At 42.8% G+C, this 25,464-nt stretch overlaps 2 protein-coding genes across 4 annotated transcripts in view; one reads left to right on the top strand and one right to left on the bottom strand.

The window, feature by feature from the left end:
• The window catches only part of XPC (XPC complex subunit, DNA damage recognition and repair factor), a 28,808-nt gene extending 16,985 nt beyond the window's left edge, over positions 1-11,823 (bottom strand). The window contains exons 1-4 of the mRNA XM_049641062.1: positions 11,721-11,823; positions 5,993-6,185; positions 3,504-3,622; positions 671-794 (exon numbers count right to left, since the gene is read on the bottom strand). Of these exons, the coding sequence (XP_049497019.1) occupies positions 671-794; positions 3,504-3,622; positions 5,993-6,185; positions 11,721-11,823 (539 nt within the window). The remainder of the gene's footprint in view (positions 1-670; positions 795-3,503; positions 3,623-5,992; positions 6,186-11,720) is intronic.
• A 198-nt stretch (positions 11,824-12,021) lies between these two features.
• Positions 12,022-25,464, top strand: part of LSM3 (LSM3 homolog, U6 small nuclear RNA and mRNA degradation associated) — a 53,285-nt gene continuing 39,842 nt past the window's right edge. The window contains exons 1-4 of one of the 3 annotated variants that reach the window (XM_049641072.1): positions 12,022-12,156; positions 14,349-14,459; positions 17,296-17,391; positions 21,277-21,605. In XM_049641072.1, coding sequence (XP_049497029.1) covers positions 12,136-12,156; positions 14,349-14,459; positions 17,296-17,391; positions 21,277-21,357 — 309 coding nt within the window. In that variant the 5' untranslated portion in view covers positions 12,022-12,135 and the 3' untranslated portion in view covers positions 21,358-21,605. Of the gene's footprint in view, positions 12,157-12,532; positions 12,759-14,348; positions 14,460-17,295; positions 17,392-21,276; positions 21,606-25,464 lie in introns of those variants that run through there. The other 2 variants (XM_049641070.1, XM_049641071.1) reach the window with 2 other exon arrangements.

Below are 25,464 nucleotides of genomic sequence, written 5' to 3'. Positions count from 1 at the left end.
GCTCTGCTGTAAGAGGTCTCTCATGCCGGTGTCCCCTGCATCCATAAGCCAACTTCACACTTCTTGAATGACTTCTATCATCTCCTTTCTTCGTGCCTGATGATGTGCCTGTCACACAGCGGGAGTCATTGGCCATTAACTACAAGGTGTGGTGTTACACATTCCCAAGCCACCAGGGGCTACAGCGGTCCCAGGAACCTAGGGATGGAATGGGGGCTCCCTACCACAGTGGGGCACTGCCTCAAATCGTGCAGTGTGATGTGGTGCGACAAGATGAGGGTCAAGTTGGATGGAGAGGGATTTAGATCTTGGCTCATCCACTTCCTGTCTGAGTGACTCCTAAAACTTTACTGAATTTCTCAGAGCGCCCAGGTCCTCACTCACAAACTACCTTAAAGTTTAAGTTAACAGACAACCCGCAGAGCCCTTGGACACAACAGATGTTTAATACCTAAGAGTTTCCTCTCTCTCCACGCCCTGTCCCAGCCAGAGAACAAACCAAGATTCTTGTTCAAGTCCTAAAGGTGACCCCAGGGCTCTCCCACCTAAGGCTCCTGACCACTTTGGTACTCAGCCCTGGTCTCCTACGTGTTTCTCAAAAGCTCTCGTCACATAGCAGCTCTTGCTGATTATATGCGACAGGAATCCAGAAGCAAATGCCTAATCTTACCTTCTTTCTCTGGCTTTTGCCTGCTGGGGTGTTTCAATTTCTATCTCCACTGGCTTCACAGGCAGGACAGATTTAGAGAAGGCTGCATTTTCTCCTGCATCACTCGGCACAGGCTCACTAAGTTCTATCAACAAAAATATTCAAAAATCAGTGATAATAATTATTATAACAGCGATCACACGAACAAAATTGAGTTCTGCTGAGATGGAGGGAGTAAGGAACAGAACAGGGCAGATGCGAGGCAGGAGTCCCCTACTTCTATCATGTTTTTGAGTACCTCAAAAATGCCACACACTGTGCTGTTTTACTTTATTGCTCATTGAAGTTGATTGAACAGCAACCCAGAGACACAGGAAACTAGGGCACAGAAACACTGAGTTGAATTAAATACAGATCTCTGGTATCAAGGAGCTGATGCTCAAGTATGTGTTTTAGTAGAGACTTAGCCTTTATCCAAGGGGAAAAAAAGTGCCAAACAAGAACAATTTTCTATTCTCTGTTTTACTACAGTAACACATATCACAATTTGCTCTGTATAGAGGAATGACTGAGGGGTCTTCACAGCCCCAATCGCAAACTTGTCATGACGAGGAATGCATCTTTTTTTCTCTTTATCCCCTGCATCACTTGTAAACGCTAGCTGACATAAACTGAATTCACTGAACTGGATCTAACTGTGAATGTCATCAGCAAAGGCCCTTTTAAAGCGGCTGTGGGTCCAGACGCACTGACACCCCGTTGGTAATGAACACACCTAATGTCAAGACCTGGTTTGTATATACGGGTCCCTACTGAAAAGAGCCAGGACTTCCTGCAGAAACAAAAGCTGATTATAGGTCTGGAGCAAGAAAAGTATAGGGTAGGCCTGGCACATCTTCTTGTGCCAGAAAACGAAAATGTTCTCAAAAATGAGTAAGGCCAGAGCAACAGGACACAGCAGGGTAACTGGCTTAAAGGGGCTCCCACGAGCCAAATCTGGGACAGTCTGAAGATCAAAAAGTATAACAATACTAACTGATAACATATTTCAATTTTTAAAATATCTGAGTCCACAGCGATACTCAAAATAAATTCTTAAAAGAGAAAAGTTCTTTTTTACAGATCAAAGTCACCTGATCAATGAATATGAAATGACAGATTCAGAATATTCCATTTTGCAATGCTCAGTGTAATAATCTCTGACTTGGTAAAGATCAAAACATACTAAAACCATTAAGTAGGGGCACCTGGGGGGCTCAATGGGTTAAGTGTCTGACTTCAGCTCAGGTCACAATCTCACTGTTTGTGAGTTTGAGCCCCGCATCAGGCTCTCTGTTGACAATGCAGAGTCTGCTTCAGATCCTCTGTCTCCCTCTCTCTCTGCCCCTTCCCCACACACAGGTGTGTGTTGTCTCTCAAAAAGAAACATTAAAAAGAAATTCTTTAGTACCACCTGAGACGGCTAATTAAAGAGGAAAAAATGTACCTTTATATTGTTGCAACCTGGCAGGACCACCTTACACGATCGAACTTTGCGTCACTAGTAGGACAACCTGATATTAGGTGCCTCTTAACGGATGCAGTATTAAGAGCTGAACCTAAATTCAGGTAAACCTTACATGTATAAGAAACCAAGAGACACTGAAACCCATTACCACCACCCTGAGATGTGTGACTGTCTGTCAGACAAAACTAGACTATGAGACATCCCACAAAAGAAGAGGCCACGACTCTTCAAAAACAGCAGTGTTCCACAAGTGAAAAAACAGGGCTGGGTAGCACATACTGTTCTCGACTAAAGGAGACTAAAGCGGTATAACCAAATACAAGGCTCACACCTTAGATCCTGGATTAGCAACAAACAAAAACATACCTAGGAAGGATATTTTTGTAACAAATGGGGACTTTTCATTTTCTTAGGTGTGAAAATATTTTATCATGTAGGAGAATGTCTTATTCTTGAAATGCATGAAGTATTTACAAGTAAAGTGCCAGGGTGTCTGCAACTTATTTTCTTTTTAAATGTTTATTTTTCAGAGACAGAGAGAGCAGTGCATGCATACAAGCAGGAGAGGGGCAGAGAGAGGGGGAGAGAATCCCAAGCAGGCTCCCCACTGTCAGCTCAGAGCCAGATTTGGGGCTTAACCCGGTGAACTGTGAGATCATATCCTGAGACTGAGCCACCCCAGCGCCCTTGCAACTTACTTTCAAATGGTTCTACAATGTATATATGCAGAGAGAAAGACACATTCAATATGGCAAATGTTACAGTTAGGAATCTAGGTGGGGTCTATGTACTACATTAAAAAATTTTTTTGTTGGTTTTCAAAAATCATTTTCCAAATCAAGAGCTGAGATAAAGTCAAGCTAGACAGAAGGAATCAGGGATGATAATATTAGCGGCTACTTACTGTGAATATATGAGGCTTTAGGCCCATTACGTTTGCAAACCTTTCCTCCGCCAACACAGTTCTGGATCCTAGCCTGTGCACAGCTCACAGGGAGCATTCAATGCTTACTGAATGTCATCAGTGAAAAAACTCAGCTCTGACAGGTGGATTTGCTCACTCCACTATAAGTGACAAAGCTGGGCTCTGAACCCAGGACTCAAAGCCTGTGTGCTTTCTACGAGATGACGTTCCCTCTCTCTTTCACAATCTACTCCTGACAGCCACCAGAGGAAGACCATACATTTTCGGTAACCTGGTCATGAATTTTTCCTTGCATCAAAAGCAAGTCCCTACTGCAACCTTATTAGATCTTAGTTTCGAAAGGGAACAACGGGTAACTAAGTGACATGCCTCTAAGCCGATTCAACCAGAAAAACACAATCACACAGCTCTGATGTTTTTACCTTCTACCTCTTCCCAATCATCGTCACTTTCTTCCTCCTCGTCTCCTTCACAGCTGCCTTTGTCCACAGCAGCCTCTCTCTTTGGATGGTGTGCCTTCTTGGGGGCACTGGCAAAGTCCCTGTGTAAAGATCACAGGAGGGAAGGTGAAGAAGATTCCCATACCCTAGAAGGACTCCTTCTATTTGCTGAGAACCTGTTGCAATTATGTAAAGATGATGTGTGAGCTCTGAGCCTCATACCCTCCATCAGCGTGGGTCCCAAGTGCTCCTCAAGATGTGCTCTGATCATCAGTCTGACGCTGGATGTGCTGTCAGAAAGAAGGCAATGACCCTACAACCTAGAGCTGTGTGAGGGAAAACGCAGCTGAGCCTGCAGGGGGTACAGGGAACATCAGAAGGAACTACAGTAATAATGGGAGTTCCAGAAGTAAAAGCTGTGGTGTCTGGGTGTCTACACGTGCAGGTGGGCACCACAACGGAGAAGAGGGGATTCCCATTTGCTGGTCCTACCAGGAGCCAACTCAGATAATTGTTTCCCCCCACTTTAAGAATTATGATGTAAGGAGACAGAAGCTAGTGGAATTCTAACTTCAGGGTATGCAGGGATGTGACTGTATGCAGGTCTGTCATACACAACAACAAAAGCTTGGGCAGCTAGCTGGTTCAGTAGATAAGGACACGGGGAAGTGGCCACAGCTGACTAACTGGCCCAAGATGAAATGGTTGTTAATATGTAACCTACTCTTTGCAATTTCATATACATTCTAAAATGTGTTTAGAGCTCTGAGTTACTTTTCAGCTTTTATAATGTTTGACAGTGGTGATAACATCGTCTCGGATTTCAGCGCAGATATTTAAAATAACCGATCCTCAGTCTTCAGCTCTAAAACTCCGCATTTTGCCTTTTTAGCCTGCTTCTCTCTCTCAATGCCACAGAAACAAAAACATTTCTCCTGAGAGTGAATGTAACGGAAGTGTCCGTGTGCTATGGGTTTGACTGCGGTGGACTCTCAACAGAAAGGGAAAGGAGGTCCCAGAGCTTCAACTGACTGTATCCTGGTCTATCTGTATGTGGATTTCTCTGGAGAAAAGAATCCAACTAGTGCGGACGGGCAGCCAGGAAACAGTAAGCTCAGAGACAGATTCAGGGAAAGCCTAAGGGAAAGGGAGATGAACTGAGTGCAAAATTGACCTGCTTCCTCATGCTCTTGTCTACTGCTGCCCTCTCCTGGGCAACTGTTTTCTGCCAGGACTGGAGGTTGCTGGAAAAGCCAACACTAAGATTGAAGATTTGTTTTTGAAGGGACTACTGCCTCTGGTTTTCCTCTTCCTCTCTTCCCCACAACTTTCCTGGGAGGTGGAAGATCACTGGGCTTGTAATCCCTGTCCACCACATATTACTAAGAATGTGCATTCACTGCAAAAATCTTGCTCAGTTTCTGCCAAACAAAAGGCCCTTCCCTAGATGCCACAGGGCACACGAAAACGAACCAGGAGTGGTTCCAGGCCTCAGAGAGCTTCCAGGGGAGCAGGTGCAGTACGTGACATGGGCACAAATAAGCACAACACGAGGCAGACAAGCTACACTTGTAAGAGACGCTGCAAGAAACCAGAGGAAAGGAGGGAAGAATCAATGAAACTGTCAAGCAAATGGATTCTGATCCACATCTTCTAGGTGGAAGAAAACATTCCAGGTACAGGGAAGAATGAGCACAACTCAGGTGGCAAAGCAGGAGGGACAAGAAGTCCAGCTGGGTGGGAGGAGAGTGTGCTCGAGGACAGTACAAGAGAGAGCTGGAATGGCAGGCCAGTATTTTCGGAATGGAATACCTTTATGCAGGAGAAAGAGCACTGGACCGCGAGTCAGAAGACCTGGGTCTCACCTGGTTTTTGCCACCATCTAGCTGCGTAACCACAAATAAATCACTTTCTGCACACTGTCACTGTTATCTGAAAAGTTTGAGAGGTAAACTATATACCCTTGAAAAATTGAAAATCCGCACAGAACTTTTAACTCCCCAAAACTACTACTAACTACTACTAGGCTTCTGTTGACTGGGAGTCTTACCGATAGATAACACACACAGTGTTTAACACATATTTTGCATGTTACATGTCTTGTATGCTGTATTCTTACCATAAGGTCAGCTGGAGAAAAGAAAATGTTATTTGAAATATCACAAGGAAGAAAAACTACATTTACAGAGCTTACTGTATTTATCATAACACACACACACACACACACACACACACACACACACACAAACCCACATATAAGTGGACCCCTGCAGTTCAAGCCTGGCTGTTCAACAGCCAACTGTAACCGCTAAGAAGAATCTTACTAGTGGTCTGAGCTCTAGCTGGAAGAGTTTAAAGATCCCGTCTTTTGCACGGATCCTAGTGACAAGCAAAAAAGGGGAGGTTTTATTACTCACACCTCCCTGATGGCAGCAATCAAGACCTGGCAGGAAGCTTCTCAGCCATCTCACCTGAAGTCCTCCCCATCGCTGAGAGCTTCATCCTTCACCTCGGCATTTTCAGATTTAACAGTCACCTTGGCCGCCTTCCTTTTGGCTGGACTGTGTGCGGGGCCCCCGGGATCACTGCAACCTCTCTTCCTCGTTTCTCGTGAGACTTTGGAGAGAAGGCTCCTCTTTAGAGGTTTCTCATCTTGCAAGACATCTAGACGACCACATGGAACATGAGGTAAGGGACACAGGAAAGGTGGAGGCAGTGCGTTTTCACAGGCACGTGATGAAAAGCCCCTTTCTGTCACCTCTCTCCAGGCCACATCTCCGTCACCGGGTCACCGTCCCATCTGTTCAGCAACCAGCCTGCAGCCTTCTGTCTCTACTCCAACTTCCACCCACACTCACAGTAAAAACTCACTCCTTTTACCAGCATTTTATTCTACTCTTCCTGGGACGACAGACACTGCCACATGACTCAAAAATCTAGCTTTCAAATCTCAAACTGCAGCTAGTATCCAGGGAGGAAAGTACATCAATCTGCTACGAGCACCTTGCTTATTGACTACCTGCCAAGACTATTTATTTTAGCGGTAACTCACTTCTAAGTGAAATGTTTGGAGTTCATAAGCATGTCCAAGTTTTACCACAACCCTACTGCTACGAATCCATGTTTCTGCCACCTTTCACAACCAAACCCTGCTCAAAACAGTTATGAAACCTTTCCAATCTAACCCAAAGGCACTCATTTACCAACCACCTCAGCAAACTTAGGGTTGGAATAACAGTAGTAATTCAGAAATACCTTTGTTTCCTTAAAATAATCATTGTTGGTTTTTGTTAAAGGGAAATTTTAAAAAGGCACAAGCTGCTGGCTTTCGTTAAATTAGGGTATCTAGAAGTACAGTCTGTTTCTTAACAGGTATCGGTAAATCAACTTTTAATAAATAGTAACACGGCAGGGGAAGATAGCTTCTATTTTGCAAACATGTTCATAAAAATAATCAATCCTGAATCTGAAATAGAGAATCCTCCTTTGCCTTTGCATGACTCTGCTTCAATTAATTTTGGAAAAAAAAAATACTTTAGCCTTTATTGAGGTGCAGCAGTATTAACCTAGTATCAGATTGATTCGTTCCATTTATGGTTTGTCTTACTGACTCTATGGATACATACTTACATTCCCCAAGAATATACTTTTGCATGGGGAAAAACCCTATGATGGTCATAATTTTCATAAATTTCTCATTATAGTGGAACATATGTTCTAATGCTAGATAAAATCACAGATCAATTTCTTTAGAATGTTTTATAAAAGGACTCTATGCATTCTTGTGTTTTGAACATTTTAATGGAAACAAACAATTTCAAAAATATTTAGAATCTGGAGACATTCCTTATTCCACGGCCAAAAGCTGCTTGAGGGTTTATGACTTGACAGTTTGAGTAGGGTGTCAGAATTTCTGGATCTTTAACGCTTCTCAGCCCTCTATGAATAGATGTAAAACAAACAGATGTGAAACTCTTTCATTTTTACTAATCTAAAAATGCACGCGAGAGGATACTTCAAAAGCACTGTTTCCTCCTCACCAAACTTTTTTGGTTGCTTAAAACACACAATTGTGTTTCTGTGCTTTGAAGAGAGAGGTAGAGGAGTTAAAAGGGGGGCAAGAAAGGAAACAAAAAAACTGTGAATCAAAAAGATGCCCATAGTATCCTCATTCATACAGTAATTCCCCCTTACCCGTGGTTTTAGTTTCCCACTCAACCCACTACTCAACTGCAGCGAGGAACAACTGAACCTCCTGACAAACTCCTAAAGGTCAACAGTGGCCTAAGGCTACGTCACAATGCCTGTTATTTACCTCATCCTAGGCATATTATCGCCTCACATAAGAATCAGAAGGCTGGGGCACCTAGGTGGCTCAGTAGGTTAAGTAAGCATCTAACTTTGGCTCAAGTCAAGATCTCATGGTTTGTGAAATCAAGCCCCACGTCAGGCTCTGGAGCCTGCTTTGGATTCGGATTCTGTGTCTCCCTCTCTCTGCCCTCCCCTGCTCACACTCTCCCTATATCAAAAATAAACAAACATTAACTTTTATTACAATATATTGTTTGAACTTCTATTCATTATTAGTGTTGCCAATCTCTTACTGTGCCTAGTTTTATCAATTAAACTTTATCATAGGTATGGAGTCTAGGAAAACAACAGCATATACAGGGTTCAGTACTATCTGTGTTTCAGGCATCCACTGTTGTGGGGGGAGGGGGGACTTTGGAACATGAAGATGGGGGGGGTGGCTACTGTAATACCCCCAAATTTTAAAAATCTGAATGCCCAACCATGACATAATAATTATGTACAGTCACACAATGGAAGGTAATTCAGTCACCTTTTAAGACAAAGGAAAATGACATCTAATAAAATGTTAAGCAAGCAAATATGTTTTTACTGTGTGGTTTCCACTACTTAGAAAAACAAACTTGAACAAAATATACCACTATTCAGTGGTGCTTCTTTCTGGATGGTAGAAACATAGGTTATTTTTTTTCTTTATTCTTTATGGTTTTTTGGGTCCCAGAGAATCCAGAGAGCTATTTTCTAGCACTCTCCAAGATCTAGAGTTACCTAACCAGCCTCCTTGAGGCCAATGTGGTTATTTCAGAAAGGCAGGAATTACCACATGGTCTACTTGACCTTCCAGTGAGATTTAATAATACCTGCTTAAAACTGCCAGCGGCATCCCATAGTGCTTAGAATAAAATACAAACTTAGTTTGGTCTCCAAACTAAGAGTCCTGTCCACCTCTCCCACCTCAATTTCTACCACTCGCCCCCCACCTCCCTGTGTCCAGCCAACCGGCCAAGCTCATTTCATTTCCTCCTAAGTTGTTAAAACTTACAGCTTCCTCTGCCTTCCCTCAGAACTTCCTATGAATGGCTCCTTCAGGACATTCAGTAATTCGTTCAAACTATCAATCACCTCCTCAAAGAGGCCTTCCTTGACTACCAATTCTGACTTAGCTGCTTCTTCCTCTTAGAGGATAAGAGCATAACTCTTATTGCTGCATGCATTTAAGTTGTTATTAATTTATTAAGTTGTTTATTAATTTATTAATTTATTAAGTTGTTATTGTCTGCCCCCCCCCACCTCCCCCACAGATTGTAAGCATCACGAGAACAGGGATCTTGACTGTCCTATTCACTACTATTAATTCCAGGTCTGAGAACAGTGCCTGGACATAGCAGGTGCTCAGTAAATATTTATTGAAGGAATTAATGATTCACAGCGACGAAAGCATTAACATAGGGAAGAAACATAAAGAAATTAGACATGCCCTAATAGAAACAAGGAAATAATGTAGACTGTTTTCTTTGTCCCTAAACGTTGAAAGCAGCCAAGTGTCACCTTCTTTGGCATGCAATGAGGTGCTCAGAAACTATACTGTAAAGTCATCAAATCAGTGTGAACTGTAGCCCAATCCACAACCAGACTGTTCTTCGACCCAACCACAGCAAAGATTGTAACTCTTCCTTGAAGAGAACTTACTGCCAAGCTCCTCTAGCTAGCAGGGTCTGACTCATGCCTGGGTGCTTCCTCACCTACACCTAGGCCGAACCGATAGAAGGTAGCCCATCTGATTACCTGACGTGGACCGTGGCAGATGCTTCTACCTCACTCGCAAACACAACTACCCTGAAAGGTAGTATTGTGTTTCAGAGATGAGGTTCAGAGAGGTAAACTATTTGTCCAAAATAATTTGCACCAGTGCATATAACTACTAAGTTGCACCAACCTGGAGTCCAGATCAAGTATTAAGCTGGAAGAAATGGTACCCAGGCAGGTGGCATTTCCATCAGGTTAAAACTTCAAACTCCTGAAGTGCCACATATTCAGAATACATTCCCTCTGACTGCAATAGCAACCCCTTTTCACAGCCATAGCTGAAATGTTACCCATCCTTAAAGTCACAGATCAAATGTATCTCCTTCAGAGAGCATTTCCCAATCTCTCCAAACCTGATTGTTCCTTCAAAAGCCACAAAGCCTGCTACCTTCTTCCAAAATATCACTGTCTTGAATACTTTGTGTAAAGGGCAATTTACCTTTGTGTAAAGGTAAATTACCTGAATGAGTAAATCAATAAAATGGAACTCACAGCATTAACTGTGGGGTAAATTACCTTCTAAGTTTGGAAATGACTTCCATTTGCCTATTTACTAATGAATGTTGAACTTATATAATCATAGTATTGAACCTAGTGTCATAGGAGTCCTTGTTGGTTACCTAAACTTCTATTCAGATTATTTTAGGAATGCCAGAAATCCCTTCTACAGCATGCACTATGCAATTATTGAAAACATTTATTGAGCACTTGGCATATGCAGGGAGGAGGGAGAGGACAATACAGGACACAGCAAAAAATAAGACACATTTGCATAAACTTAAATGGTAGTAAGACGGGCTACCCTAAAAGGAAGCAAATAAATTAACAAGATCATTACATTATGCAACAGAGGCTGTGAGGGCCTGTGAAGGAGTACCTGGTAAGGATCACCTTAGATCAGACACTCAAAGCAGTGTAAGTTCAGATGTGAAGGAACAGAAGAAATCAGCCACCCTAGAGCCATGGGAGAACATTGCAGGAAGAAGGAATATCAAAGGCAAAGGCTCAAGGTGAGAAATAACATGGCATATTTGAGGAAGAGAAAGGAAGCCAATAAGGAGGGTATCTGGCAAAGAGTCCTAAAAGACAACAGAAGTAGCAGCAGCCAAATCATGTAAAGTCTTGCAGGCCATGGTAAGGAATTTGGATTTTAGGCCAAGAGCAATGGGAAGCCACAGGTTTGAGGTAGGAACATGGCACGATCTGATTTTTTTTTTTTTTTTTTTTTTTTTTTTTTTAATCATTTGGGCTGCCAGGTGGAAAACCATTGCAGAGAAGTGGGGAAGTAGTGAGACCAGTAAAGCAACTGTGGTCCTTCAACTGAAAAGTGATGGTGGCTTCGCAGGGACTGTAACCACGTAAATAAAGAGAAGTGGAGGGATCTGAGATACAGTTCTGAGGTTGGATTGGTAGAACCTGCTGACGGATTAGATGTGTACGTATAATGAAAAGGAGAGCCTTGCTTTAACAAGTGGGTGAAGGGATCATTTATTGAACGGGAAAAGGTGGGGAAGAAACAGGCTTAAAGGGGAAAAGCAAGAGTTTTGCTTTGCCCTTGACGAATATAAGAAACCTATTCGATATCCAGGTGGAGAAGTCAGGTTGGATCCGAATCTGCAACTCTGGGGTGAGATTTAACTGAAGATATTATTCTGGGAGTCCGCACATTACAGCACTCTGGTCCATCCGTCTTCTGGGGGGGCCACAAAATAACTGTAATGCCTTTTCCCCTATTCAGCCCTTTGCATCTGCAGGAGGCTGGACAGCATCCTGTGGGCAACAGGGAGCAGGAAAGAGGCAACGCCGGAGAGCCAATGGTCAGGTTGAGCTCCAGGGGAACCCCCAGGGCGCATCAGTCCTCCCGAGGACTAAAGCACAGCGACGTCGGTGAGGACCCAAGCAGTGGCACAACCGCCCGCCTCCCCGGGCCGCCGTTAACGCCGGCTCCGCTCAAGGCAAACAGGGTATTCTCCGCCCCCTCACCTCCAGAAGTCAGCCCCCCCCCCCCACCCCCGCACCTTGTTTCCTGCCCTCCTTGAGCACGAGCATCTACCCCTAAGCCCGGCTCGGTCTCGCTCTCACCCGCCTCCTTCTCCTCACGCCGGGCCGTGCTCTTGCCCTTGGCCTTCCGGCCGCACGGTTCACGTCCCTGCGGCTCCCTACCGGCCGCACGCTTCCGAACCATGTTGCCCAGGCAAGACTCCCGGAGATTGACGCACTAAGCCGCGGGAATGGGAGCGCAAGCTCCGCCTCCAGCGGGGCGAGGCATCGCCAGACCTTTCCTTATAGGCCAAGTCTACGCCGATGAAGCTCCGCCCCAGCCTCAGCCTCAAATGACCAATACAAACTGTACAAAGCAAGACGGCGCAGAACGAATTTCTCTCTACTTCCGGCTCGTTGTATTTTCGCGTTTCCGGAGACAGTGGCGGGGGGAGGGGGGCGCGCGAGCGGCTCGCGTACTCTCGCGAGAGGCAGGAAAGAGCGCAGGGTTTGAAGCATGGCGGACGACGTGGACCAGGTGAGTGTGTTTTGAGGGGCTCACTCCAGAGCGGCTTTTCCACTGCTAGCCCTCACCCTGTTAGGCTTTGCGTCCCAGGGCTACTTTCTCCAAGCTCACCGAAAGGTGGCCTTCATGCCGCCCTGTTTCTAGGTTATCACGGCTTTTAATCTTCCCTTTGGTAACCGCGCCCCCCCGAATTTTGTCTCACGCCCTGAGATGGTTTCCCCTTGGAAGCCCGCCTGAAAACTAATTATTCTTCACACTCGTCACTTCCTTTCCCTTGTATCTCATCTTCATCAGTGGTATGGGAATGATTATCCCTGCCTGCCTCACGGAGATGTCGGGATTCTGATAGAAAAGGTGATAATAAAGCTAAATAGTTACTATTATGAGCGCAACGGTTGTTACTCGTTCAGCAAATGAGTAGTAAACATCAACTTGTATGGTTAGACTCCGCTCTAAGCACCAGGGACACCGGCATTGACAAACGTGAGCCCTGTCCCCACTTGGAGCTTATGTTCTCTGGAAGGGCAGATAAGTAAACAAACTTGCAATATGTAGGAACTGTGATGTGGCATGAAGAAAACAAGCAAGGACCTGGTATATAAAATAATATGATGGTACTCCAGGCTTTCTCATCTTCTCTCCTTTTCCCGAAAATGCTCTTCCTAAGATATATTTGTGGATCAGGCCACAACCTAGCTTCCTCCTGAAATTTCACCTCATCAACAAGGATTTATCTGGCCACTTGCATAAAATAGCACTCTTTCCCAGTCTGCTTTATTTTTTTTCGTAGCATGTCATTTGTTCATATTAAGTAGACCCTTCGATGTTCAACGTCTGTCTTTCCCCACTCGAATGTGAGATCCTTAAGAGCAGGGTTTTGTTCACCATTCTGTCTTCCAGGTTCAGAACAGTGCTGGAAACCCTGAACAAATATTTATTGAGGGAATGAATTGGTTAATCAGGGAGGCTTCTTTGAAAAGGCAAATTTAAAGCTACAGGATGAAAAGTATGGACAGTGGGTATTGTAGACTATAGCCAAAGGAGCAGTAGGGCTCTGTGGTGTGTCTGTTCTTGTAGTATTACTATATATTTATTCATACCCCTCTCCCCACTAGAATGAACTCCTTGAGGGCAGAGACTGACCGCTCTACCGTAATGTAGTAGTTGGTTAGCTGGTCTTTGACTGTCACCTGTTTAATTGGGATTGAGGACCAGTTGAGGTTAGGAATTTTTTTTTTTTCATTCTAGCTTTTTTAAGACTGTAGAGCCTGTAACTTTCAGTCGCATTCTGCCACTGGCCTGATGTACTCACCAAAGAAACTCCTTGAATAATCTCACCAACTTTCCTGCCTACCCATCCCTTGCATTTGGATGACTCCCAAGTCATCCTAGCCCTGATCTCTCTGGGACCTATATTTCCAGCAGTTCTTCAATTGGAAATAACAAGAACCATTTTTAAGTACTTTCAGTTTGCCACTTATTATTGTGAATACACTTAATACGTTAACTTAATACATTAGCTCATCCAGTCCTTGCAAGAATCATGAAGGGAAGATTATGGCGTCCTCATTTTACGAACAAGGAAGCTGATGCTCAGAGATGGCATGATTTTTTTTTTTTTTAATCCGAATTCACAAGTTTCAGATTCAAGAGTTGAACACACACTGCCTGACTTCAAAGCTAGTGCTTTCAACCAGTATTCAATACTCCTGCTAAATATATTCATCTTAGTGGCCAGTTGGCACCCTAAACTCAACCTGCCCCAGATTGAATCTCTCCTTGGCATTCTGATTAGTGTGTGGTAATCATTAAATGAGATTTTTTCAAATCACTAAATGAAATTTGAGGTAAGGTTGAAGTCCCAGACAGTGACTTCCTGTACCCTGAAATTGGGTCAGGCACTTTGGATTTTGAGAGAACAAAGTACATGCTTATTTTGCTGTATAACTCCTTCCTGTGTACGTGTGTTTCAGCCTTCACTTACATAGCACTCACTATGATCCAGGCACTGTTTTAAGCTTTCATAATATGCCCTTTGAGCCTCACAACAACAGTATTAGGTAGGCGCTATCGTCATCCACATTTTAGAGTCTGAGACTGAGGCATTGAGGTGTTAAGTAACTTGCCCACCGTCATACAGGACAGCAATGACTTGAACACTGCCCTCGCTAGTACTGTATTACTAAGCCTGTTTCTTTCATCAGCAACAAACCACCAACACCGTAGAGGAGCCCCTGGATCTCATCAGGCTTAGCCTGGACGAGCGAATTTATGTGAAAATGAGGAATGACAGAGAGCTTCGAGGCAGATTACATGTAAGTAAATTTATTAAATTACCTTGAAATCAGATGATTTCTCTGTCATGCCTCCCTACCACTACCCCCTTGAAATATAAACACTAACTGATGTAGAAGAGTATTTTGAATGTAGATAAGAAGGTGGAAGGTCACCCATATTTCTACAAGTCAAGTACAACTGCATTTAATTCACCTCTTTAATATTTTTTCTAACAGAAATGATGTGATTTTAAAGAACATTTCATTTCTTTCATTTTTTCTATTTATTTGTAAATAGCATTTATTCTCCATTCTTATTTAAACGTTCTATCAGTTACTGATATGTACATAAGTTTGCGTTTTCTTGTGAGAAAAATTAAATAGCACAGAAGTACATAGAGTAAAAGGTGAAATCCCATTTTTTTCTTTTGCTAGCCACTTAGAAATTGGGTCTGTGATCTTTTAGGTCTTTTCTATATTTACACATAAATACATATACATGTGATCCCACGCATGTATTTGCACTATATACACCACCTGTAAATAAAACTGGGATCTTGCTGTACATATTTTTGAGCAGCTTTCTTTTTCACTTAATCTTTCTTGGAAATTATTCATCATGAATGCATATAAATCTCCATTCAGCTTTATTTTTTTAAGAGAGCGAATGAGCGTGAGCTGGGGAGAGGGGCAAAGGAAAAGAGAATCTTAAGCAGGCTCCACGCTCAGCACAGAGCCTGATCCCCCAACCCTGGGATCATGACCTGAGCTGAAATCAAGAGTTGCAGGCTCAACTGAGCCACCCAGACGCCCCTCCTTTATTCTTTTTAAGGACTGCATAGAATTCTGTGTATTGTAAAAGTGGTTTTTAGATTGTTTTCCATTTCTTGCTGCTGTAAATAAGTCTGCAGTATGTATTTTTATGCATATTTCTTTGTGTATATCTGTACGTATTTCTATAGGATTGGTCCCATGAAGTGGTCCTATTTATTCATAAAGAGAGTATACTGAAGGTTTTGTCTTTTCTTGACAACTTGTCACTCTCCTGTATATATTGTTTTTACTACCATCATTCTACCTTAAAGTGATTTAAAATGGCTCATATTTGTTGAGCATTAATTACATTCCAGGTGCTTTTATTATAAGTGTTTTGTATGTAATGTCTCATTTAACCTTTATAACAGCCCTATCGAGGTAGATGCTAATTAGCCTGGTTATGCAGTTGAAGAAGCTCAGGCCTAGAAAGGTGAAGTTACTTGCTTAAGTTAAAGGAAGGTCCAGAATATGACCCTAGGCAATCTGACTGCAGCCCCATTCTTAAATACTTTGATTTCACCTTCCATAAGACCTAAAGGTAGAGTGTCCTGTACTTAAAAAGCAGGGACCTAGGAAGACACTGATCTTGATATACAGCTGGCTTTATGAGAAGAGGAACCCCGGGAAATGGAAGAGTGGCAACTTTACCAAGAAAAAGAGAATTGCGCTTAAACACATGGGCCAGTGGCATGTGGAGACACACCCCGGGACAGATATGTCGCCTTAGCTTTTGGAGGCTTCTTTAGTTCCCTTCTAGACTTCATTGCCTCTATACTAAATGGCCCCCAACATTTTGTTTGTTTTCTGGCCCTCATCTATAGATTTTTGCTCTTGTTGGTATGCTTTGCTAGAAGTGGCTGCTATGTGGCTGATGTGTTACTTTTACTTTGATGTGAGCTGGTAAACCATTTAACCCTTTGTTAGAAGTGAGCATGAGTGAGAGGCACCTGGGCAGCTCAGTCGGTTGAGCATCCAACTCTTGATTTCAGCTCAGGTCATGATCCCAGGGTGGTGGGATTGAGCCCCATGTCAGGCTCTACACTGAGCTTGGAGCCTCCTTAAGATTCTGTCTCTCTCTCTGTCCCTCCTTCTCTCTCCCTCCTTCTCCCCCCCCCCCCCCCGCCTCAAATAAAAAATTAATTTTTTTTATTAAAAAAAATTTTTTTTTTAATGTTAATTATTTTTGAGAGAGACAGAGACAGAATGCGAGTGGGTTAGGGGCAGAGAGAGAGGGAGACACAGAATCTGAAGCAGGCTCCAGGCTCTGAGCTGTCAGCACAGAGCCCGACGCGGGGCTCGAACTCACAAGCTGTGAGATCATGACCTGAGCCGAAGTCAGACACTCAACGAACTGAGCAACCCGGATGCCCCAAAATAAAAGAAATTTTTAAAAAAGAAGTAAGCATAAGTGGGTTCTGAACAAGGCCCCTGGCGTTTCACCTTTTAGTAAAATACATGAGCTTTAGAGTTTGGATTAAGGCTATCCCTATCAGGATGGCAACATTTATTGATTGAGCCTACAGGTGCCAAACACAGTTTATTTTGGCTAGGTTTTACGTGGGCCGGGTATTGCTCTACTGGTTTCACGCGGTGGTGTTCAGTTTAGCACAGGGAGGTCTTGTCTTGTACCTTTGGGAGACTGAAGTGCCATCTTCTTCACAGTTAAAGAATCGTATTTCTTCCACTGTATCTCTCTTGTCATGCTGTTACAGAGGGAGTTGAAAGAAGTCTACTGAAAAGTGATGAATTTGCTTTTTCTCATAAATATTATAAATGATGTGACTGTCTTGGATGACCAATAGGGTAGACGCTTTAAAAAAGTAATAATTTCAAATTATTTTGAGTAAATTCATTTTAGGCCATATAAACAGCTTTGTATTTTTATCAGGTCAGTTAACTTGTCACTGGAAATAATTTGTGAAGAAACAGCTTATTAGCACAGCAGAATTATTTTTGATTTGTGTATAAAAGTGTGTGATATAAGTATTGTGCGTAAGCTCTGTTCATTGTTCCTTTATTTGATGATTAAGTTTCTTGATCGCTCACCTTTCCACTGCAGGCTTATGATCAGCATTTAAATATGATATTGGGAGATGTGGAAGAGACTGTGACTACCATAGAAATTGATGAGGAAACCTATGAGGAGATATATAAAGTAAGTCATGGAATTCTGTTCTTCACTTTTAAAATGTCAAATGTTCTCAACATCCAACAGCGTAACACTTATTTATAAAAAGCCCGTCATGATTTGACACCTACTTGTGGACCCGGTAAAGTATAGCAATCAAAAGCAAAGACTTCAGGGTCAGACGGACCTAATTTATAGTGCTGTTTTGGCCATGTCCCACCTGGGTTATGTTGGGCCAGTGAATTGGCAGATTCAAGTTCCTCATTGTTAGGCAAGAATACTAACACTTACCTCATCCAGTTGCCAGGATTCACTGATACATGTCAGTTTAAGATGCTCATGTGTGTTAGTCTGTAAGAGTAATGCTGGACAGTGTTCCTTGTTTGATGTGAATTTAAGCTATCAATACTTAATAAAAACTAAAACGGAGAAATTTTAAAAACACTAACTCCGTAATAGTGAGCCTATTACATGTTGATTTAAGTAACATCAACTACAGGACAAAATACTTAGAGGCGTCTTTGTTTTACCTTTTTGCAGATTTCTTTAATGCCTGGCTTAACTGAAATCTAGGTTCTCACATCTTTTTCTGCATGTAATCTGTTATGATATGTCATAGTTGAGAATCCTTCCTCACAGGTAGTTACAAAAGGGAGGAGTATTTTTTGTGGGTATTCACGTTTGATGCTACATTAAAACTCAACAAGTGGTAGTTTCTTAAAGGTTAATTGCAGTGTGGAATCTGAGACCACATCATTGAACTTTTCATGCTCTTACTATATGCAAATTCATTGGTCTGCCTTGTTCTTTTTTTTTTTTTAATGTTTATTTATTTTTGAGTGAGAGAGACAGTGCAAATGGGGGAGGGTCAGAGAGAGAGGGAGACACAGAATCCAAAGCAGGCTCCAGGCTCTGAGCTGTCAGCACAGAGCCCGACATGGGGCTTAAACTCACAAACTGTGAGATCATGACCTGAGCCAAAGTTGGATGCTTAACCGACCGAGCCACCCAGGGCAACTTTCAGGTGCCCCACTACCTTGTCCTTTTAATGGATCTTTTGTGTTGTGTGATTCTGTGACATCAAGCACTGGTCATTTGGAAAATATTAGTTCGTGGAGCTATGCAGATCTTCTGAATGTTGGCACATTTCATTGTTCAATGTGAAGAAGAAAAGAAGGAAATCACCTATGTCTTTTAAGTATTTGAAAAGCCAGTCTTTGACCCTTCTAGAGTATAGTGGTTTAAAATATAGACTCAGATTGCAGGACTGGAATTAAATCTTGACTCCCTTGCTTGCCAGCTATTTAATTGTATCAAACTACGCAATGTGTCTGTGACTAAGTCTCCTTGTCTGTAAAATGGGGATGGTAGTAGGACCCACTTTATACAGCTATTTAGGATTCACTGAGAGTTTACATGAAAAGCCTTCAGGTTAGTGACAGGCACATAGTAAGTGTTCATCTGTTAGCCTTTTATGGTTTTTGTATTTCTGCTTTATCCTGGCTTTCCTTCTGTCTTCAACGACTGCTGACTCCTTTGCAAATTTTCTTTCTCCTTCTGAACATGGGTTTTGAATTTTTTAACCTATGTGTCTCTTTTTCCCCTCAGAGGTGTGATGTCATTTAGTAACTAGGAGTCTGTAACAGTAATCAGTACAGCACCAAAGCTTGAGCTCTTCACAGATCTGGGCTCACATTTTTGCTACTAGTGGTTAGTTTCATGACCTTGAGCAAGTTATAGAAACTTCCTAAGCCTTAGGGGACCTCTTTTGTAAGATGACAGTAACTGTGCCTGCCTCCCAGGATTATAACAGGAGGCACTGAACTTGGTATGTGTAAAGCCATGGCATGTGGTGACTGGAAGCTGTCATGATTGTGGATCAGTCTGTGTCTCCAGTTTGTTTCCTTTTCTGAGCTTCACTCTTTCATACCCAGTATTCTAATTGAAAATATTTTCACATTGGATATTATCTTGAACTCAGTACATCTAAAAGTAAATTCCTTTGAAGGTGTTCTTCACCTTCAAAATGAGATCATTCTCAGTTCCCTATCCTCAGTGCATGATTTTCTGTTGTTTAGACCATAAATCTCAGAATTTTCTTGGACTTCTCTCTTTCAGTCACACTGATGAGTAACTAATTCAGTTGATTCTTCACGTTGATTCCAGTGTGTCATTACTGCATCTTGCTCTCTATGACAACTGTTACTAATATTTTTGTTCTCTCTGTCAGATCCACATGTGGTCACTTGTGGTATAGATTCCTAGAACCTGAAAAGGAGGAATTAATTACTGTTGCCCCTCCCACAGCTATTATAGCGGAACAGGGACAGAATTTTCACCAAAAACAAACAAACAAAAAAAACCTGCCTTCGGAAAAGGGAAGAATGGAAACATACAGCAGAATCCCCTGGGGAGGTGTGAATGTTCCCTGTCCTAGGATTTGAAGTAATGGCTTTTAGGTCAAGTCTGTCCCATGTACTATTTGGGAGATACTTAGACCAAAAAAAAAAAAATTTTTTTTTCTTCTATTTATCTAGAATTCAAATGTAATTGAGCACTCTATATTTTTATTTGGTAAATCTGGCGACCCTAAATGGGGGCTTCAGCTTTCACAGCCAAGTACTTGCTTATGCTGGAAGAGTGAAAAATAGTCAAAAGCTTTTTTAGCCAGGCTGTTTCTTTGCATGCAATTTCTTTAAAAGCTTAGGACTTTGTGTGCATCTGATCTGTTCATTTCCAATCAATTCTATGGGCCAGTAACCTCAACATTCTTGCCTACACATAGCCTATAGATGCCTTTATTTATTTTAGTTCCTTCCCACTGTTCTTCCCACCCTTAGGCCATTTTCTAAAGTAAATTTGGGTGGGAAAGCAGCACACTTAAACTAATTCTTGCCTCAGGGCTGAGTTTGTTTAACTGAGAAGGTTTGCTGGGCTTCAGTCTGCAAAGCTTTTGTGCCTGTTCATTGTCTATAGTTTGGGATCTAAAAACTGTTGGCTTTTCAAACCCTGTGAGTCCTATTTCTTGTGATCTCTGCTTGAAAACCAGCTAGTTCTTACCTGGGCTCATCTCTTACTGCCTTGCTGAATGTATCAGGTTAATAGCAACTAACATTTGGCTTGTTCCAACCTCTTTCCCTAGAACCTGTAGGTTAGGGAGGCCCTTGGGCTACCTTCCAAGCCTTTGCAGGCAACATTTTTACCTAATGTTTTCTTCAGGCATAAGAGGATTTCAAATATTTGTATTCCATTATCTGTTTCCTTACTGCCTAAGGCTCCACCTATAGGCTAGTGCCCCAAGGTATTCGTTCCACATAAGTGAGCTCAGTAGTAGGACACAGGAGCAACATGTAGCGGCTCAGTACAGCAGCAGAATTTTATTTCTCACCCACATAACAGTCCTGAGTGGAGTTTTAGTTCAGCATGATAGCTTTCTTCCAGGTACTTAATTAAGGGCCCAGGCTTCCTCTGTCTTACAGCTCTGCCGTCTCCAGAGTTCATTATCTGAGTCCGGCTAGTCATGGGAGGAAGACCATAGAGGGGCACTCGTGGGAGGCTTATGGGTCAGTCAGTCACTTCTTTTCACTTCCCATTGGTCAAAACCCAGTCTCGGCTGCACCAGGTTGTAAGGAAGTGTGAGTAATGTAGTCTAGCTCTGTGGTAGGAAGAGGAGGAACGTGGGTTTTGGTGAATGCTCTAATCTTTGCCCCAATTATTGACATCCTGGAAAAGTAAACAGTTAATAAAGTGGTTCTTTGTGCTACAAAGGTAAGTGAGTGATGAGGTTTTTAAATCAGTTGTGTTATGATGCGTCTGTGTGGGTTTTGTTGTTGTCAGTTTCTCAAAAAATAAATAATACTACTACATATTTGTATAAATGTGTTGTGTTTTGTTTTTTTTTTCCTCTTCCAGTCAACAAAACGGAATATTCCGATGCTCTTTGTCCGGGGAGATGGTGTTGTTCTAGTTGCCCCTCCATTAAGAGTTGGCTGAAACAAAGAATTTATCGTGTTATGGAATATAGGAGACTTTGTATGATTGCCTCTTTAAATGTAGAAGACACTCAAAAGAGAAACCTGCGTTAATTTCGACATTAAGAAATGACCAAGGATTCTTGCACTCCTGAAATGAGTTGATTTGCAGATAACTCAAAAATTCTTAAGCTAAAGAGTATTTTTATTTTTTCCAACCCTTTCAATAAATGTGATCACCAAGATGCAGAACTCTTTTTCAGGAGTTGATTTGCTGTTGTTTTCTCAGACAGTTTCTGTTTTTTTTTTCCTTTAAATTGAATTTGATGTTTCCTTTTTTAATTTTTTTTAATGCGAACTCTTTAAAGTAAACACACATCTTACGTTGACTTTACTTGTATACACTCATCTGTGCATCTCCTAGGTTTGAGGCACCAGGTGGACCACTGAAAATTAGTTTTGCCAATATGCATACTTCCTTCAAATCCTCTGGGAAGGCAGTTCTTTAAACCAACAGTTGCAGGCCAGGGAGGTAGATAGAATAATGCATGTACAGGATGCCATAAGAGCACAAAAAAGAGTGCCCAAAGAACAGGGTGGGTGGGTGGTGGTGGTGGGACTGTGACATTGTAGATGTTAACACTGCCATGAATATGAAGCATGATTTCTGTTACTTCTGCTTGGTCCGATTTATCTCTAAGGTCAGGCTTCAGAGGTTATATACCTGTGTGGTTCAGCCTCATCATATCTACCAATGCCACACATATTTAATGACTCAAAGAACGTATTTCCACTCTTGGATCACGGGCCATTCGTGACGAGAGGTCTTCAGCAACATATCTTAGTAGCACAATAAAACACAGTGGCTTAAAAGCAAAGCTCTTTTTATTTCTAGCTTCAGTCAGTCAGCACTTAATGCTTGAAAGAGAGAGGAAAGTACATGTATGTGTGGCAGTTTCTCAGACTTTATTTAGACAGGACTTAGAACCTGACGTGCTCTACCAAGTAGGTTGTACCATTTTGAAATGTAGAAAGTCTGATGTGTGGATAGCTTGCCTGTGAATATGCTGAATGTGTTTGTTAGTCCATCATCAAGCACAATATGCTAACGTATGCACAGTATTTTCAGCCATGTGCAAGAAAGATGTTTCCGGTAAACACTGTAAAAAGGTTTCGTTTTCATTATTTATTGTACCTGTCCCTGCAAGTTAATGGAGAAGAGGAAGACGAGTGTGAGCAAGCTGCCAGGTTTTATCTTCTGTGAGGAGACAGGAGAGAACCTTCCTTCGCTTTTGCTCACCCCTACACTTTGTCCTTAGGTCTCAGTAGTCCCAGAGGGTAACCTGTTTACATCAACCCATTCAATATTGGAAAAATAGGACCTGTGGTTCTGTGGTGGCGAATGGCAGATACTTTGGATCGCCGTTTCCAAGTAAAACTCTTGGCCTAGATGCTGCTGCTGGTGATACTGCACAGTAATGATTGCCATAAAGGGGCATCAGGCAGAAGCAGCTTGTATGTATATCCCTCTTCAATCCCTACAATAGCTCTTCAAACCAAAGCTCCGAGAGCTTGCATTGCTTGCCTGTGGCCCCACAGCTAGCACTAGACGGTGGGATGTGAATCTGCTGGACTCCTACCTGTGTGTGTGTGTGTGGAGACGGGCGTGCTGTGGAGACTCTGGCTCAGGGTAGTGCACTGCTCCTAATGTCTCCCACAGCCACGGGATGACTGGAGCATCTGGCCCTCTTGCTTGGCCACACCCTCCAGTTCTTCCTGAGCTTGTGTTTTATTTTTAGTGGCTTCCAATATCCATGGTTAGTTCCTGGATACTACTTTATTCTTGGCCATCTTTCTCTTTTTTCTCCTAGAAGTGATAGAACTTTTTTTACACTAGAACTTTTGGTGTGAGGGCTGTTGTGTACACACGTAGGTTTCTAAAAACCGTGGCCCTTAAAATCTGACACAGTTGATTTCGTGTGCCCATAAAACTGATGTGACATACAAATGTCCACTTAGCTCCTAGCTGTTAAGATACAGGAAGAAGGGCAATAAAAGATCAGCTGCAGGATAACCATTTGCACGTTACCAGACGGAGGAGGAGGAAGCAGGGTGGGTTTTGTGAGCCCTTCTGTGGTTTAGGCTACCTGCCTGGAGGGTTGGAGCTGGGACTCAGTCTGCACCCGGGCAGCTCAGGCAGCATCCTGCCACAGCCCTCCACGTCAAGGCTTCCTCTACAGGGCTGCACAGGGCTGCCCTCTGAGGGCTTATGCAGTCAGAGGGCACCTTGGAGCCATGCCTTGGACTCCTAGGCTGCACAGCACTTGGAGCTCCAGCCAGCTGGACAGCCGTGGTCACTGGAGCTGGTGATGAGGCTTCTGCAATGTGGTGTCACATAGCTCAAGCCGAGCCTCTTGACCATCTCCTTTGGAAGCCTCTCAAGCAGATGCCATACCTAGATCCCTGTCTTGGTGGTTTCCTGAAAGAGATTGTTATGAATTCTTGCCTCATACAAAGGAGGGTGGACTGACAAAATTTAGGATTACGCATTTCTCTTTCAGACAAAATGTGCCCAAACTGAAACCCAAGTAACTTGAGTATCTCAATTTAGACTAAAATCATCAGCTACAAATTTTCACACATCTCCAATAGTGACTTTTAAAGATCTACATAAACTCAAGGTATTATCTTTCTGTACACCAAGAGAGTAACTGGTTCCATACACCCTTTTATTATAAATAACACCTATTGCCCACAGTGTTCTTAGCCTGTAGCCAGAATGAGAGGAATGTTCCACTGTGAGCAATTGTCACCTGTAGAGCAATACTCCTCTGTATTGGACAGGAAAGGAACTAAAAATTCCGGGATTCATCCTGGCAGGATCAAGAGGCTCAGTTGGTGTTTCTGTCACCCAGCTCCACTCAACTATGTGGGCAAGCCCTCCCCTGTAGCAGATCCAGGCTTAACAACCGACCTGCCAATGGCAGTGCTCTCCCTTGAGATTGGTTTGTGTGCTGGTCCCTGGCCAGTCATTAGGGCTATGAGAACGCAAGGCTCTGATTGGCCAGGCCTGAGCCACATGTCCCTCCTGAAACTAAGCCAGATTTTCCCCACCTGAGCCATATGGTCTGAGCTTGGGGTTTGGGGGGGGGGGGGGAGAGTCGTTCTCTAAAGGGAACCAGAGGAAGGGGTGAGTGGGAACTGCAGACAAAAGGTGCCTGACATTGAACTTGGAGCCTCCTGGTTGATAGAAAACTCCTTTGATTTACTTGATTATTGGTAAAACTTCTTGAAACACACCTTATAGTGGAGACTGTATGATTTGAAGCCATTACTCTGGAATCTAGTTGGAGGTCCTGGAGAATCCCGAGGAGGAGTCAGTGTGGGTGGAGCTTAGACTTGTTCCCTGAGGGGGCCTGATGGCAGCTGGAGTCTCCTCTGGGAGTTAGGTATGGGACCTGCCACACAGGAAGGGATGAGGCTGAGAGTGGGTATTGGGGTCTGTGGAGCTCAGAGGCAGACAGGTTACTTGCTTGAGGTGAGTGAAGAACACTGAGCCCCACCAGACAAGTTCCTGCTTATGAGCAGGGATCGGGCACTCACCACCTCTGGCATGGGGCCTGGCCAAGAGTTTGTCCTCAGTAAATGCTGAGTGAGTAATTGAACCACAGGAAAACCAGTAACAACACTGTGGAGGGGCAAGTAGTACTTTTTCCTCCAGCTTTATGAAAATGTAATTGAAAAAATTACAAGACACTTAAAGCGTGCACTGTGGTGATTTATGTATAAGTTGTGAAAGGATTCTCACCACCTAGATAAGTAATATATCCATGACCTCACATATTTATCTTTTTTTTTTTTTGTAAGAACTTTTAAGTTCTACTGAGTCAAGTTTCAGTTATACAATGTCGTGTTATCAACTATAGCCACCATGTTTTACTTTAGATCCTCAGGCCTTACTCATCTTATACCTGAAAGTTTGTACTCTTACCAACCTCTCCCTGTTTCCCCCACCCCTGGCCCCTGCCAACCACCTTTCTATTATCTAAAGGTTTGACTTTTCTTTCTTTCTTTCTTTCTTTCTTTCTTTCTTTCTTTCTTTCTTTCTTTCTCTTTCTTTCTTTCTTTC

Source organism: Panthera uncia, chromosome A2 (genome assembly GCF_023721935.1).
Source record: "Panthera uncia isolate 11264 chromosome A2, Puncia_PCG_1.0, whole genome shotgun sequence".
NCBI lineage: Eukaryota > Metazoa > Chordata > Mammalia > Carnivora > Felidae > Panthera > Panthera uncia.
Note: the sequence above shows the minus strand (reverse complement) of the source record. Positions and strands in the feature narration are given on the sequence as shown.